Genomic DNA, 15,972 nt, shown 5'->3' with positions numbered 1-15,972 from the left:
TCCCTTTGTCCATTGCATTAAATCAAACCCAGATTTTAAGATCAGAGGGAACCATTGTGATCATCTAGTCTGACCTACAGAGCAAAAGCAATAGAATTTTACTGAATAATTCCTGCGTCAAGTTTATAATTTCCAGTTGAGCTACATCATCTCTCTCACTAAGCTCTTGATTCAGGAGGTTGTATGCAGTGTTGTAGCCATGTCGGTTCCAGATTGTTAGAGAGACAGGGTGGGTAAGGCAATATTTTTTATTGGACCCACTTCTGTTGGTGAACTTGTCTCTCTCACCAACTGAAGTCGGCCCAATAAAAGATATGACCTCGCCCACCTTGTCTCTTTGATTCAGGAAAGCATTTAAGTTCTATTGATTTTAGTGGTATTTAAGCACATACTTAAGTTCTTTCCAGAATAGGGATACTTTCCTGAATTAGGGCCTCAATGAACCGATTTTCAGTTATTTTAACTTTGCTACAGCTCAGTACTGCCTTGTCTTATGTGCAAGCATATTATATCAACAACATCGCTTGGATCTGCAGCTCTTTGACAGATTAAATCTTCTCTCCCTTCTTTTTTAAAGGCAACTTGTCAATTTGTGTCCTCTGGTGTCTGGGACTGTGTATGTCCAAAGGGCTATGAAGGAGATGGCATCATATGCTATGGAAGTGCAGCAGATGTAAGTAAGACAGTGGTTTTTTATGTAAGGACACGTTCTACTTCAGATTCTTACAGTAATGTTGGCTAGGAAGACAGTAAAGTGACTTCTGAACAACCAACCTGCAGACAGTGGTCCTGCTGAGACTCTTGCAAATCCCAGAACTGAGATATTGTGTTTAAAGAGTGAAGCTACGACTTTCAAAGGGGCCCAAGGGAACTGAGCATCTAATTTCATTAGGCCTCTGCAAGTGCCAGCGTGACAGTCCAATTTTCATATACTTTCACAAACACCAACTGAAGTCATTGAGAGCCGTGGGTGCCCAGATTATATGAAAGTCTGGTCTTGAAAATTAGTCTCAGCTGAACCTTTCCATTTTGATCAGAGATCGACTTATCACGTGTAAATAGAAAAATAAAATAGGTCATTTAGTGAAGAAGGTAAATTTTTAACTACTTCTTTAACTGGACAGGAAAAGGAAAGGTGTGTGTCGATCTTTTCAGCTATTATATCTTTTTTTTTTTTTCCAAACTGGCCAGCAATAAGAAACTGGGATTAACATTATTGTTTATACCCCAGTCTGCTTCCAGTCTCAGCACTGAAGTGAACATAAACAAAATAAGTTACTGACTAAGAATCCATTACAGAACATAAAGACATTTACAGCAGGTTTATCAGTGGATTTATAATGTCAGATTAATTTTGCAACCTTTCACATTACCTGGAAATGGCAACACAAATGAATAAATTAAGAGCCTGAAAACTTTTTTTAGAATTCTACTCTCCAGTTGGTGGAAAACAAAATGCCTGTCTGGGGAAACACTACACTCAAGATGAAGCTCTTCAGTAAACATGTTGCATGGGAATGGGGAATCATACCTGAAAGTGAGCACAGTTTTTCTAAGACTATAGTACATTTTGGCTACTAAAAATGCCCCATTTTCAGAAAATTACCCTAAAGGATTTCCATTCACTCTCAGTACTACAAAGAAGAAAGTTTTAAAAATTGACTTGTCTTTCATTATTATGATAATGGAGCACTTGGTCCACAGTTAAGGTTGAGAAGACTATTCTGTGTAAAGGTTGACTCTTCTTAATGTTCTAAAACCTGCACAGTTACACAGATTGCCTTGAAAACTGGTCTGCCTCAGGCAGTGTGGGGTACGGGTAGTGAACCTAATTTGGGGTCCCGAAGGGATTCCTGAGATACAGCCACCTGAAATAAACAGCTTTTCTAGTCTGGCACCATTTTTTGCCCAGGCCTAGAGATCAAATGCAAGGGTCTCACTCACTTGATTATTACCCTCAGAGCATGCATAGCACCGACAAACCCTTCCAGGGAGCAAAATCCAAAACACTATTAACAAGAGTTTGGTTCTCCAGTGAAGCTCTCGAGTAAGGGTCAAACACCAAACAAATCACACCGAGCATGTGCAAAGAGTGACGTTAAAAGGATTTGTAGGTGGAAAGTTTTCACTAGAGCCGGATAGTTCGAGGAAATAAACAATAGTTCTTGTGTCCTGCACTCCCCCAGCTAGTGACAGTTCAAGTCCTAATTTGGGCGAAAGGCTAAAAGACACATTGCTACAATCTGTCACTCTTTGGCAGAGAGGTATTTTGGGAAAATATTCAAAGTATTTTTGTAACACAAAAAAAGTTAGATGTAACTTGCAGTCAGGAGAGGGGCATTTGAGGGGGTGGAGGAGTGGGGAAATAGGGGGTAGGGGTTTGAGACTGCAGCAAGGGGAGCAGGGATAAATGGGGTTGGGGGAGGGACACTAGGAAAGGGACGTTGTGGGGGGAGAGAGGCAGGTGAACTGGAGGAAAAATGGGGCAGCTTCATATTCTCTCCTTATATGTGTGCGCCCAAATCTAGGAGCCTCTTACCCCTTTAGAGGGGTCTGAAACTGGAACATTGGGGGGGGCTTGCCCCTCAGGCAGTATCTGAGCCCTGCTCCCAGCCCCTTTATAATGAGCATCCACAGCTCCCATTGCAGTCTGAGGTGACTCAGAATGTCAGTCCTGGGTGATGTTACATGGAGATGCAGGGTTTCAATATGGAATCATATGGATTATGTCAAGTAGAAGGGCCCTGGGGTCTTCCTGCCATGGGGATTGTCACTAGTGAGGTGGGATATAAGAAGAGTCTATGGATTTAATGATGAGTGGGGAAAGTATAGGGTTAGATGGCATCCTGTGTGCAAGTGTAAAGGGGTTGTAAAAGGGTATGAGGTGCTGTTAAATTTCCTAAGTGTGGTATTTTGCTGGGGGAAGAGGTTCAGTGTTTGAGTGTAGGGCAAGTGCAGAAAGTGCCTGCGCATTACAGCAAAAAGGCAGTGTGTGTGCATGTCATGGGTGATTTTAGGGCATCTCTCACAGAAGGCAGAGTTGAGGTGACATGGACAAACAAACTTAACTCAGTATTTCTTTGTTTTCAGAGGTCTGAGTTTCGCTGAATTTGACATTGTGGAAGGGCACAGACTATCCCTGACCAACATTAAACTCTGTGTTAATGACGGTTTTTTTAACCAGTTAATTTGTATGGCCTAGGTGCCCCAGTCACGGCCCACGGCCCTACTGTGCTAGGTGCTGCATACACAGCACAAAAACAAAGAATTCTCTTTTGATTTATTTGAGATTGACTTAAGCCAAGAGTTGGGCTCAGATACTTAGAGATAAAATATTTAGGCCAAAGTTAGACACCTACATGCATATTTAAGCATCAGGTGACTCAATTTTCAGAATTGAACTTTCACAACTCCCACTGAAACCAAAGTGTACCATAGTACTAGAAAAATGTTACTGTTTTATTGCTGATACAACTGCTGCTGTCCTCATTCAGTATGTCTACTGAATCCCTGCATCTCCATGTAATAACACATAGGACAGACATTCTGTGTCACCATAGATTGCAATAAAGCTGCCCATTGTTTTTGAAAATCAAACCAGTTATGTGGGTGCAGATGTCTATAGCCTCTGTATTCACTCTTCTCTTTATTGGATCAGGAGTTGTCTTCTCTGTCAGAGGCAGCTGGATTTAACCAATGGGTTAATGTGAGTATGTTTTTTTGTTTGCATATTAAAATTTGAGAAAATACTATCTTTTTAATCTATAGAAATGTGGATCTCTAGTGATATTCCCATCAAACAATGCAGGCCAAGATCTGTACTATTATGAACAGGTGCATACGTGGAACTCAAGGCAGAACCTCATCATCTAATTCTTCTGCACTGAGGCCAAATTCCAACTCCAAACTCAATCGATGCAGAAGCTCCACTGGCAGAGGAACCAATGCCAGTTCTAGTATAGTAGGAGGCTATATAGACACAGAGCCCAGCTCCATAGTCATGCAGATGACATGAGATCCCACCTCTGAGTAAATCTTCCTATTTCCCCCTTGATGAGAAGGCTGCGTAAGGGCTGTGGAGCCAATGACTGCAGTAGACTCCACAGCAACGAGGATTGGAGGAGAATTCTTTCTCCTGCATATTTGCATGGTGAGGGATGGCATGAAAATCTAAACTGTGAGCAATCATCATTCTGAATGTCAGAGCAAGTGAGAAGGAATCCACGGTCCTCACTGACTTGATTGAGTCATAGAATATGAATGAGTAGATAAATGAGACTATAATATGTGACCTTATATTAGGGGTAGAAGCATCAGCTTGAACAAAATGAGAACTGTTCCAACCAGCAAATGGATTTACATTTGCCAGATCACTCTGTAATTTATTACTTGTATTGCAGTAGAACCTAGAAGTCCCAGCTCCATTATGCCAGGTGCAGTAAAAACACACAGAGACACTTCCAGCCCCAAAAAGCTTACAGTCTAAATATAAGGCAAGAGACAATAGATAGATATAACAAATAGATGGAGCAAGCACAATGTAACAGACAGACCCTTATGAACAGTGTGACCAGCAGCAGTCACACCACACCACACAACACACCAGCAGCCTAACCATTGTCTCAATCTTTTTAGCCATCACGGCAGAGCAGACTTATAGGATAACATGGCTAATTTAAAAATAGTTATCTGGCTGCCTGCGCAACTCATATTTCATTGGCAATTTTACAGACAGAGAAAATAATAAAACAAGAGGGGAAATAAGTATATGTAGTCATGTATTAGGAGTCAAGCATGAGGAAAGTGTTGCTAGGCTCGAACAAAATTCCTCAGAAGTTAGAGAAGAGAGAGAACACATTATGCAGGGAGCACGCAAAGCCTATTGAAATAGGGACGTGGAGATCCCTGCTGTACTTCAGAGAAATTCCACCTCTTAAATTAAAGAACTGTAGTCTTAAAAAAATGTATATTCCTCTAGGGTATGTAGAGTAACTTGTCTATTAGAAGAGCCAGTGCAATTTCCATGATTTTAACATCTACGGTTAGTAGCAGGTTCTATTCCGTATATTTGTGTGATGCTCCTTCTCCCATTATGTTGATGCTGTTCCTGGTGCTCTTGTAGTTATAATCACTATTATCTAAATAACCTACCAAAAATACTTTCATTCAATGATAAGTAATGGCTTAATTATCTCTTATCAAACTCCCTAGCTTCCCCCATGCCCTTCATCCTTTTCTCCACACCACACCCATGCTTTCACACCATCTAATATTTAATTTTTTCACTTCCGTTGTCTGGAAACGTAAGCCAAGTATTCTGTTAAATGATAAGAAGTACAGGGCTCTTGAAGCAGCTTTGTTCCCAAATTTTATTCAAACACATTTAGGCCTGGTCTACACTACCATGCTGGGTTGACGGGAGATACGCAAACTACATACTGTAGAATGCGTATCTCCCGTCGATTTGCTTATGCTCCTTTACCACAGCATCTCCACTGCGCTGCGCCGACAGGCAATGCCCTCCGATCGACGCAGTGTTACTCTTTTCCAGGGGGTGAAGTTACTGCATCGAACGGAGAGCACTTCTGGGATCGATTGAGCGGGTCTCCACTGCCTGCTCAATCGATCCTGCTGCATCAATTCGTGGTCATACCCAGAGGGCTTGTCTTCACTACCTCGGAGATTCGGCGACAATCGACCGGAGTTACGCAAGCTACGCAAAAAACTTGCGTAACTCCCATTGACTTCTCTGCTTCTCTTCTGCACGCCATCTTCACTGCACTGCGCCGACAGGAACCGTGTTCCCGTCAACGCAGCGCTACGCCACTTGAGAAGGTGGTCTTAATACGTCGATTTCTGGATCGACTGAGCGGGTCTTCACTGACCGCTCAGTTGATCCAGAGAAGTCGATCTGACGGCGGCAAATTTGCCGCCGTCAGTAAAGACATAGCCTAAGACTCCTTGCCATCTAAAAGTTGTTAACAAGACACCAGTTGTCATGGGCTTTTATTCAGATCCTTTCCAGCTGCAAAATAGGTACCTCGGTCCTGCTTTTTCTGAAATCAAAGCACAGTGAATATCCAAGATTATACTAATCAATTCTGGGCCCTTAGATACTTATTGCTAGCTGTTCACATTGCCCAGAAAGAGACGTTGGGCCTGATCCAAAGCCCATAAAAGCCAGTGGGAATCTTTCCATTGACTTTACTGGGCCTTGGATCAGGCCCTATAGTTGCCTAAACTATGCTCAAATGCTGATGTTCTGGGGATAGGAGAAAACCTCTCTCTGAATCAAATGGTATTTTATAAGACAAGCAAAACAGGGAGGTCTTTCTCTGTGCATACTTTTAACGTCATAGGAATGCTATTCATTTTCATACCTGAATGCTGTTTTTCCTACAGACTGGGAAGGAAGGAAGAGGAAGACTGTTATTGTTAGTTCTATTTTTAAATACCCAGGAGGCCCTCAGATGCTGGTGATAATGGTGTCTAGAAAGAAAGATGATACTAACAGATAAAATTCCCAGCTATTTCAGGAGGCTGGTTTATATATAGTCTCCTTTCTTGACACTGACATGACAATACAAGTGATGAAGGAGCATGAGGAAGAGACCCTGGCCAGTCTCCAGGCAGCATGCCAGCTAGGGCAAGGCAAAACCTGAACCCATTGCTCCATGAAAATTTGAAAGAGTGAAAATACCAAGTTTTGATGCTTATAATCCACCTTCCAGCCTTGGGGGTGGGGTTGTTTTGTTTTGTTTTAAGAGAAAGGGGTTATATCCTCTTGAGATTAATTCTCTTAATCTCTCCTCCTGAGTTTCCTCCACAGCCTAAAACCAAACACTGCTAAATGAAACATGAGTCAGCATGTTCGAACATTAGCAGCCTATAGCCTCATGTTAAAATTGGGATTGTCAATGACACCTGAAGGGAATTAGGCACCCAAAGCCTATTGAAATTCATGGAGAATTAGATACATAACTCCCTTATGGTTCTTGGAAAATCTCTGCTTAAATATATTGTCTTTCAGATGTGAACCTTGTATTATACAGATTATCTATTTCATGGCTATTAACCTTATCCATCCTGTTTCGTAAATACTTCTGACTACCCTTCATGGGTAGTTCAGTTGCAACTATTATCAAGCAGCAGTAGTAACCACAATATTTTTAAATTCAAATACATAAAATAAATAAATGACACAGTAAGATAGTTGTGTTGATTGACTCATTTCTTATGGTTATCATATTCAAATTGGTTCTTAGCATTATTAAGGTTGTTTCTATCCTTTATACACTGACCAAAAATTCACTGGTTTGGCTTTTCATACATTTTTGTAGCTCTCTTTGTATCCATTGGTTCAATTCATAACTCTACTTAATGGCTCTTCCTCCCCACACAACTCACAGGACAATTCATGAATGGCATCCTATTAAAAGATTGATAGGATGACACCTATTTCATTTATAATACGATACTTTTCAGGACATATCATATAACACATTTTACTCTGATTCAGGAGGCTTCAATAAACACAGCGCTGTCAGCGACTTCAAATCTAACCCTCCTTGTGCCTTCTCTTCGAGCAATTGAAAACATGGACCAAGATGAGAAAGCCTTTTGGATGTCAAAGAGTAACATTGCAACCCTACTAAAGTATGTTGATGATTTGTTTAATATTTGGTACATCTGTTTCTCTAAATGAATAGGTTTTCAATGCAAATGTACTTTTGATTTGAACTCATTATAGCAAGGCATCTTTTTACATCCTTAAAAACAGTGAATCAGATACGCCTTTGTTACACTGAAGGGGTAATCCCACTGAAGTCAATTATTTATTATTTATATTATTACAGTAGTGTTTAGAGACTCTGGCCTAGAAAGTGTTGTCTGAAACACCAAGCTTATTTATCTGCAAGCTGTAAGAAAGTACAAACATTAGAATCCAGCTGAATTTCTTTTTAGGTATCATATCTTAGTGGGAGCTTATAGCGTTGCTGACCTCCAGAATTTATCATCATCTGACATGTTGGCAACATCTCTGCATAGCAATTTCCTGCATCTGTCTAAAGAAAATGGGGTAAGATCACCTGTCAACTACCTTAGTATCCCATTTAGCCCTCAGACCATCATTATTAGTAGTGCTATCATAATATAAATACATATGCATACTCTTACATTTAAAGGGACCTATAACACAGGCATTAAAGGAATTTCTCTGTAACATTCTCACTGTTAGGTTCTCAGACAAGTATTATTTTCTCTTCTGCTTTATCTAGTCAGTCAGACTAAGACTCATCAATCCCAATAGTTCGTTTATTGTGGTATTGCTGTAGCAACCAGAAACCCTGAACAGGATCAGAGACTCATTGTAAGGGGCTCTGTACAAATAGGAAGGCACAATCCATACCCTGAAGAGTTTACACTCTAATTTAACACAAGACACATCAAGCAAATGCAACAGACAATATTGGGGGTGGGGAGAGAGGGAGGATTAGGGTAACAGTAATAAGATCACCTCATGCACAGCTTGATGGTCCCAAATTATTTGAAAGTATTTTTAAAGATCAATAACTAAAGCCAGCTGTCCTTGACCACCTCTTAACCTAGCCTTCAATAGTTGGAATAGTTGGAATCGATACAATAGTTGGAATCGATACAAGTTTCTGGGAGCATGCAAACTCCACAGTATTGAGTCCCGTTAAGGAGTATACTTTGGGGAAACATGTTGAGGAGGTTCTACTAGGCCAGTAAAGCTTTGAAGTATGGGAAAGCACAGACTTCTCAAACTTACTTAGGGCTAGATGGTGTTTTTAGCATGCAAGCTGTAATAGGGGAAGTGGTGCCTAGGTACACCACCTCAGAAGAAGCACCAGGAGGTTCTGCCTCAGTGGCACAATTGCTCCTGAGGCGTCTTACTTACATTAGGGGAGAAAGGCAGTGATTTACTTAAGGAAGGCAGCATGCTGCCACCATGCAGTCAGTCAGTTCTGCTGGCCAGCGCGTAGGGAAGGGAGCTGGGCAAGTAACCGATTTTTCAGTTCGGTGTCAGCTCCAAAAAAAAAAAAAAACTGGGGGAGGAGAAAAACCAGTTTAGATTGAACCAAATGTGAAATTTCAGAATTTTTGGTGAATCATAAAAGTCAGTTTCAGAGCCAGTACCCTAACCACTGGGTTAAATATCACTGGGGGCCAGCCATAGCACCCCCACATCACCTGCTCTGGTCATTTTGTGATTGGCCGAAGCTTTTGCATCAAATTTGTGAATAGTTTCCGGGTGACTGAAACTGGACTTCTGCCAACTATTCATCTGAAAAGTTTCACTCAACTCTTGCAGGGAAGGCAGAGCCACGCCACCACCTGCTCCCCACCCTGTTTCCTCTGAAGGCATCATTTGGGGGTGCAGCCCCTGGGCTTCAGGACTGTGAATCTGGGGAGTCCTAGCACGGGCTATGCCAGGGGGAGGAATGCCTCCCATGCACATTAGACAAGGACAAAATCTAGCCCTCAGTCAGCAGTTAGACAGGTGCAGTCTGCTACACACAATTAGCAAACTGGTGTAACTGTGACATAAAAGGAAACCCTACTCCTTTGCTTTCCAGAACATCACCGTTGAAGGAGCTAACATCGTAGTTGGTGACATTGCAGCCACGAATGGAATCATACACGTTATTGATAAGGTACATCACTACGTAATTTAAAAATTAGCACCCCGCTCTCTATTCCTTTGCCTCCTGAGCAAGGCAGTACAATTTGTATGGGAAAACAGCCAACAGCTGTGGAAAAATATTGTACAGTACATCATTTTATTCTATTTCTGGTCCCTGCAGCTGCGAGCCCGGCATATCTCAGTGCACTGACGTTGTTTGTATGCTTTTATTTCAGGTTTTAACACCACTCAGGGGTATGAGTGGCACCTTGCCAAAACTGCTGGCCCGCTTAGAACAGATGCCCGATTACTCCATTTTCAGGGGTTATATTATTGCAAGTATTCATATTATTTTAAGAATACAAGTGGTTCTCTGGACTGTGGGTGTTTGGACTGATAGCAGAATATCATTACAAGATTTTATGTTTTTTTTATGTCTTTCCACAACAGCAATATAGCCTGGCAAATCAAATAGAAGCAGCTAACGCTTACACAGTTTTTGCCCCAAATAATGATGCCATTGAAAGTTACCTCAGGAATAAGAAGTCCGCCACTCTGGTATGTATTATCACCAGTCTCGTCTCACCAATTGAATGTGCCATTTCAGTTTCAAAACTGCTAGTGCTGCACAGATTGGATGAAAATAGAAATGAGTAAAACAGCCAGGTTTGGGTTTTGCAAAAATTCAGTCAAGTGGGCTTAAAACCAAAAGAATTGGGTGGGGATTGGTCCATGAGCTATTTTTCCCCTAAATAATGGGAGGTTCCAATTTTCAGTCTTGGGGTTTGTCCATCTCTAGTTGAAAATAATAGGTATCATAATGTTATTGATGCTTTTCCTAAGTAGATCGCAAAGCACTTCACAAACTAGATATCATTATGCCCATTTTTGCAAATGGGGAAACTGAGGCACAAAAAAGTAACGTGATTTACCTGAGGTCACCCCACAGGCCAGCAGCAGAGCCAAGAATAGAACCCAAGTCTCCTGAGCCCCATTCTAGTGCTCTATCTGCTAGGCAACACTGCCTTGGTGGAAGGTTTTGTTCATGAGCATCAACATAAAGCTGCTGACAAACTGTGCCAATGCTATTTTAATTCTCTCATGCTACAATGTTATTGTTTCTGTATCACCTTCTGGGGAAAAGCCATAATGAGCATTTGAAAGGGTATCCTTTGAGAGCTGCCTTTACAGTTGGAAAACTGAACCTGGTTTTAAAAATATTAGTTAAACACAGGATAGTGCAGCTAGACATAGACAGGAATATCAAGGCCTTTCCACCTCACAGAGTTCAGGCCTGAGGGCTTATCTACACTTATAGCACTGCAGGTGAGCCACTGTAGTGCTTAGTGAAGCCACTACCTACAAGAGACAAGAAAGCATCTCCTGTCAGCGTAGGTACTTCACCTCCCCAAGACGGGGTTGTTATGTCCACAGGAGAAGCCCTCCTTTCAACCTAGCGTTGTCTATGCCAGGAGTTCGGTCAGTATAACTGAGCCACGCTGTTATACCAGCATAAGCTGGTAGTGTAGGCCAAGCCTGAGTCTGCAACACTCATGAATGTAATGTAGCTCAGATGAGCTGCCCCAGCGAAGTCAATCCACACACAGGTGTTTCCAGGATCAAGCTTTTAGAGTGTAAAAAAGCTAATGGGTGCTCTATAAAGTTTCTTCTTTTAACCTGAACAGCAAGCAGAGTTGGGCAATGCTGTGGGTAGTTTTGGTTTTCAAAAGCCAGCCAGTCAGGCTAATGTATTGCAGACACAGAGGTGCATAGCAGCTGAATTCCACTTCAACTGCACCCTGAAATTTGGGTTCAGAATGGGTGAGGATAAATGGTTTTAATTTTGGCCCATCTTTAAACAGTAATTAAACCAAGAGCAAGCAGTGACTGGTAGGTACACACACTAGTTCAGGCTTTTACTTTTTATGCATCCCTCATTTTTATTCAGTCATATGGAGGTTTCATTCCTTGCTTTTCTGCTACTATATAGTGTACCTGCAATTTTCCTGCCAGTCTCCTCTTGGCCATGGTGACTGATTACCTGTGTTTGAGGCGTGGCTCCCTGAGAGGCAGAAGCAGGAAGCTTTCAGAGAGCTGGTGGTGCTGGCTTTTTCCCATTTTATAGAAGCTTTACCTCAGAGGGCGGAGTTTGGAGCAGTCACTAAAGGCCCAATCCTTGATTTCCCAGGGAGCAAGATTTGGCCCAATCAGAACATTGGTTAGTAGGCGGTATTTCTCAGCCTGCTGGTGATAGGTGGCAGGAAATATCTCACTACAGTTTAAAGATGATGAGTGCTAGTTAATGTTTCCAGCCAAAGTTGAAAGTTTAAGAAGATCAAACAGCTGAAAACAAAGTAGTAGGACTTCTGCCTGGTGGGAATTAAAAATTGGCACTACCTTACTGCATGAAAAAAGCCAAGTGACATAGTGAAAATTACACATGCAGTTTGGAGTCATTTTTTTCAGTAGTGTGAATCTCTGAGAGACCTAAAAAGCACAAAATGTTATGAATTTGAAGATGTCAATTGGAAAAACATTCTAAACATGCTGCACACATATTAGATTGGCTTCCTGAAAAACAAAACAGTCTTGCTCAAAGTGAAACATCTAAAATAAGAGTTTCAAATGGGAATTAGGCTCTTAAGTCACTTAGGATATGTCCATGCTGCAAACAAGAAAAAAGGTTTGAGAGCCTGGATCAACTGATATGGGCTTGTGGGGAGGCTAAAGACAGCGGTGCAGACTTCCCTAATGAGGCTGGCACCCAGGTTTTGAGCCCCTTTCCCCTCATTGCATTTCAGAGCCTGAACTTCTACACTGCTATTTTTAGCTCCATAGCATGAGCCTGAGTCAGAGGACCTGGGCTCCGAAACATGCTACCACTCATCTTTTTTTGCAGTGTAGATGTACTCAAGACACTTTTGAAAATTATTCTTGTGATCCCACTTGTCCATTGCAAGCAAAACAGGCCACTAAAACTAACTAAAACAAAGCACTCCTGATCATTCAAAATGTATGTTACAACATAACTCCAGTAAGATGGGGAAAGACCTGAAGACACACAAAATACATTTTAAAATCAGAAAACAATTTGACCATTTTTATGAAAAAATGTTCAATCCACCAATAAGATGCAGAGAGCTGGGTGAAGAAAAGTCTCAACTTTCATTTAAAAAGTATGGTGCTGACCCTTTCCCTGGTGGTGAGAGCCTTGAAAATGTAAACAGATATAAATCAGTGCCGTTTGCTGAGATTGAAAGGAACAAGCAGCTGGTCTCCACTTCTGCAGCAGGAAACTGGGGGTAGAGGTGGGAAAGAGACATAAAACGTGCAGATGACACCAAGATGGGAGGGGTTACAAGCACTGTGGAGAACAGAACTGGAATTCATAACAACATTGAAAAATTGGAGAATTGGTCTGAATTCAACAGGATGGAATTCAGTAAAGACACGTGTCAAGTACTACACTTAGGAAGGAAAAAATCAAATGCACAGCTACAAAATGGGGAATACCTGGATAGGTGACAGCACTGCTGAAAAGGATCTGGGGGTTATAGTGCATCACAAATTGAATTGGAGTCAACAGTGTGACGCAGTTGAAAAAAAGGCTAATATTCTTGGGTGTAAGACACAGGAGGTAATTGTCACGTTCTGTTCAGCACTGGTGAGGCCTCAGCTGGAGTACTGTGTCTAATTATGGGCATCACACTTTAGAAAAGATGTGGACAACTTGGAGAGAGTCCAGAGGAGAGCAGAGAAATCAAAGAAAGGTTTGGAAAGCCCAATATATGAGGAAAGGTTTAAAAAAACCAGGCATGTTTAGTTTTGAGAAATGATGACTGAGGGGGGCCTGATCATTGTCTTCAAATATGTTAAGTTGGCACAAAGAGGACGGCGATCAATTGTTCTCCATCTCCACTGAAGGTAGGACAAAAAGTAATGGACTTAATCTGCAGCAAGGGAGATTTAGGTTAGATATTAGGAAAAGCTGTCTAATTATAAGGAGATTTAAGCTCTGGGATAGGCTTCCAAGGGAGGTTGTGGAATCCCTGTCACGGAAGGATTTTAAGAATAGGTTGGACAAACACCTGTCAGGGATGGTCTAGGTTTACTTGGTCCTGCTTCAGCACAAGGGGCTGGACATGATGACTTCTCGAGGTTTCTTGCAGCCCTATATTTCTGGGATTCTATAGAGAGCCCCTCCACATGCAGAATTGTATGTAACATGAATTAGTTAAGATTGGGATGTATCTCAAGAATCAATCTTGCTAACTCTTCCCAAAATCCGTCGGCCAGCCCCCTGCACAGAAAGATAGCAATTGCCATACTGGCTCAGACTACAGTAGTTTGCCTACACCAGTGACCAGTACCAGATGCTGAAGGAAAAAGTACAAGATACTCCACAATATAAAATATAGAATAACCTGCCTATGGGGAAGTTTCTTCCTAAACCCAGGTAGTCAGTAGTTAGTTGGCTTGTGCCCCCCAGCATAAGGGCCCATAACCTATATACATGTTTATGCTCTGTTATTAAAGAGACAAGGTAGATGAGATAAGAACTTTGACTGGACCAACTTACCTATTAACCTCACCCACTTTGACTTGCTAATATCATGGGACCAGCTTGGCTACAACAACACTGCAAACAATATGCTATGTTACATAACTCACTGGGAGATGGGGAGAATATTTCACCCAAAGCGTTTACCGATGGCGCTGAACATTTCATGAGCGCCCCGTTGTTCAAACGTTGGCCACACGTCACTGGTTTCCCTCCATGTCTTGCAGGATGAGGACCAAATCCGGTATCACATTGTGTTAGAGGAGAAACTCTTGAAGAACGACATGCACAATGGCATGCACAGGGAGACTATGCTCGGGTTTTCCTATCAAGTGGGATTCTTCCTTCAAAATGGCCAGGTGCTGCTGTCTGTATTTAAATGTAGAAAAATGTTTTCTTCACTATAGGAATGAAACTTCTATCTTAAAACGAAATGCAGGCAACAAGAGCTATGGGCTCAACACTGCCCTCTGATGCCTCAGTTTTACAAGAGATCCCACTCAAATGTGCTGTTGATTCTCCAGACAGTCTAGACAAAGCCTGCTTGATTCAAAGTCACACTGGAAGGGACCTTTGACTGGTTTAAATGATGCTATTCAGATTTAACATCTGATTTTGCAAGATAGTGTGATGGTCTCATACATTTGGTGGTCAGAGGCCTTCATTGCAAAGCAATCATTAATCCTACTTGTAACAGCTACTCTGGAGACTCTCTTTTAATTATAAACATAGTAATAATATTGATTTGTAGTTTTATAACACCTTTCATCCCAGGAGCTCAAAGCACTTGGCAGCATTAGTGAATTTACCCTCACGATCCTCTTTCTACTCATGAAGAACCTAAGGCACATATACCCAGACCTTCTCACTCCTAGTCCTGTGCTTTGGTCACAGTACCCTCCTTCATGTAATGGCTCCAATTCAGCAAACCACTTAAGTACATCAGTGGGAAACAAGCATGTGCGAAAAGTTTACCATGTTCTTAGGCGGTCGGTCTGTTGAATAGGGATAGTTTGAAGAACTGAAGACTATATACTGTTCCTTCTTTCTCCCACCACCACTCCATCAGTATGGGACCTCCTGGGGCAATATTTTTTGTTATAGCCACCAGCTGAATTTATTTCCTCTGTCTGGTCAGTACTACTGCTGTGCAGTTAGCTGGTCTACTGGATTTTAACTGACTGTATTTCCTTTACAGCTGTACATAAATGAGGCACCTATAAACTACACAAATATTGCAACTGACAAAGGGGTTATCCATGGATTGGGAAAAATTCTGGAAATTCAGAAGAATAGATGTGATAGCAATAATACTGTGATTACAACCGTAAGTTATGTCCTGTATGAGATTGGTGCTTTAACATTTGTCAGAGATGTTTGTATGAAAGCACAGCTAAGGCATATTGGACATACTGCATTGTATTGGCCAGACAAAAATGTTTGAATTTTCCCCATCAAACTCCTGCAGTAGCTTTGATATCATATACTTTGATTCTACAGCAGTAAACCCACTATGCCCACCAGATTTCAATACCAATAAGGGCCCAAGTTAACCCATCACTTTAATAAACACTGATTGGGTTTTGTCCACTTTTACTCAGTGAAAATACCTGCTGAACAAAACCTTTTACAGGAGAGATGTTCCTCTTTCCATTCTGAGATGTAGATTCTCATTCTTAGCCACTAACGAAGGCATTCCTTTCCCCTGTGGTTTTCACCTAGATCAGACAGATTGACAAATTGCTCTGCCTTCCTCTGGAGA

General features: G+C 41.6%; 1 protein-coding gene and 1 long non-coding RNA gene across 4 annotated transcripts in view; one reads left to right on the top strand and one right to left on the bottom strand.

Moving 5' to 3' along the window:
- The window catches only part of LOC137145381 (uncharacterized), a 93,165-nt gene extending 81,491 nt beyond the window's left edge, over positions 1-11,674 (bottom strand). For 2 of the 3 annotated variants that reach the window (XR_010917645.1, XR_010917644.1), the window contains exons 1-2: positions 11,645-11,674; positions 10,181-10,273 (exon numbers count right to left, since the gene is read on the bottom strand). This is a non-coding gene — a long non-coding RNA (uncharacterized lncRNA). Of the gene's footprint in view, positions 1-7,810; positions 8,067-10,180; positions 10,274-11,644 lie in introns of those variants that run through there. The other variant, XR_010917643.1, reaches the window with a different exon arrangement.
- Positions 1-15,972, top strand: part of STAB2 (stabilin 2) — a 128,585-nt gene that overhangs the window by 61,304 nt on the left and 51,309 nt on the right. Inside the window, exons 27-35 of the mRNA XM_067536088.1 lie at positions 578-673; positions 3,659-3,706; positions 7,520-7,656; positions 7,966-8,080; positions 9,603-9,680; positions 9,886-9,984; positions 10,100-10,207; positions 14,438-14,569; positions 15,409-15,537. Of these exons, the coding sequence (XP_067392189.1) occupies positions 578-673; positions 3,659-3,706; positions 7,520-7,656; positions 7,966-8,080; positions 9,603-9,680; positions 9,886-9,984; positions 10,100-10,207; positions 14,438-14,569; positions 15,409-15,537 (942 nt within the window). The remainder of the gene's footprint in view (positions 1-577; positions 674-3,658; positions 3,707-7,519; positions 7,657-7,965; positions 8,081-9,602; positions 9,681-9,885; positions 9,985-10,099; positions 10,208-14,437; positions 14,570-15,408; positions 15,538-15,972) is intronic.

This window comes from Emydura macquarii, unplaced genomic scaffold (genome assembly GCF_026122565.2).
Source record: "Emydura macquarii macquarii isolate MOO-44397 ecotype Brisbane River unplaced genomic scaffold, CSIRO-AGI_Emac_v2 contig_3530, whole genome shotgun sequence".
Classification (NCBI taxonomy): Eukaryota; Metazoa; Chordata; order Testudines; family Chelidae; genus Emydura; species Emydura macquarii.
The sequence above is the reverse complement of the archived record's forward strand: the minus strand, read 5'-3'. Positions and strand labels throughout refer to the sequence as shown.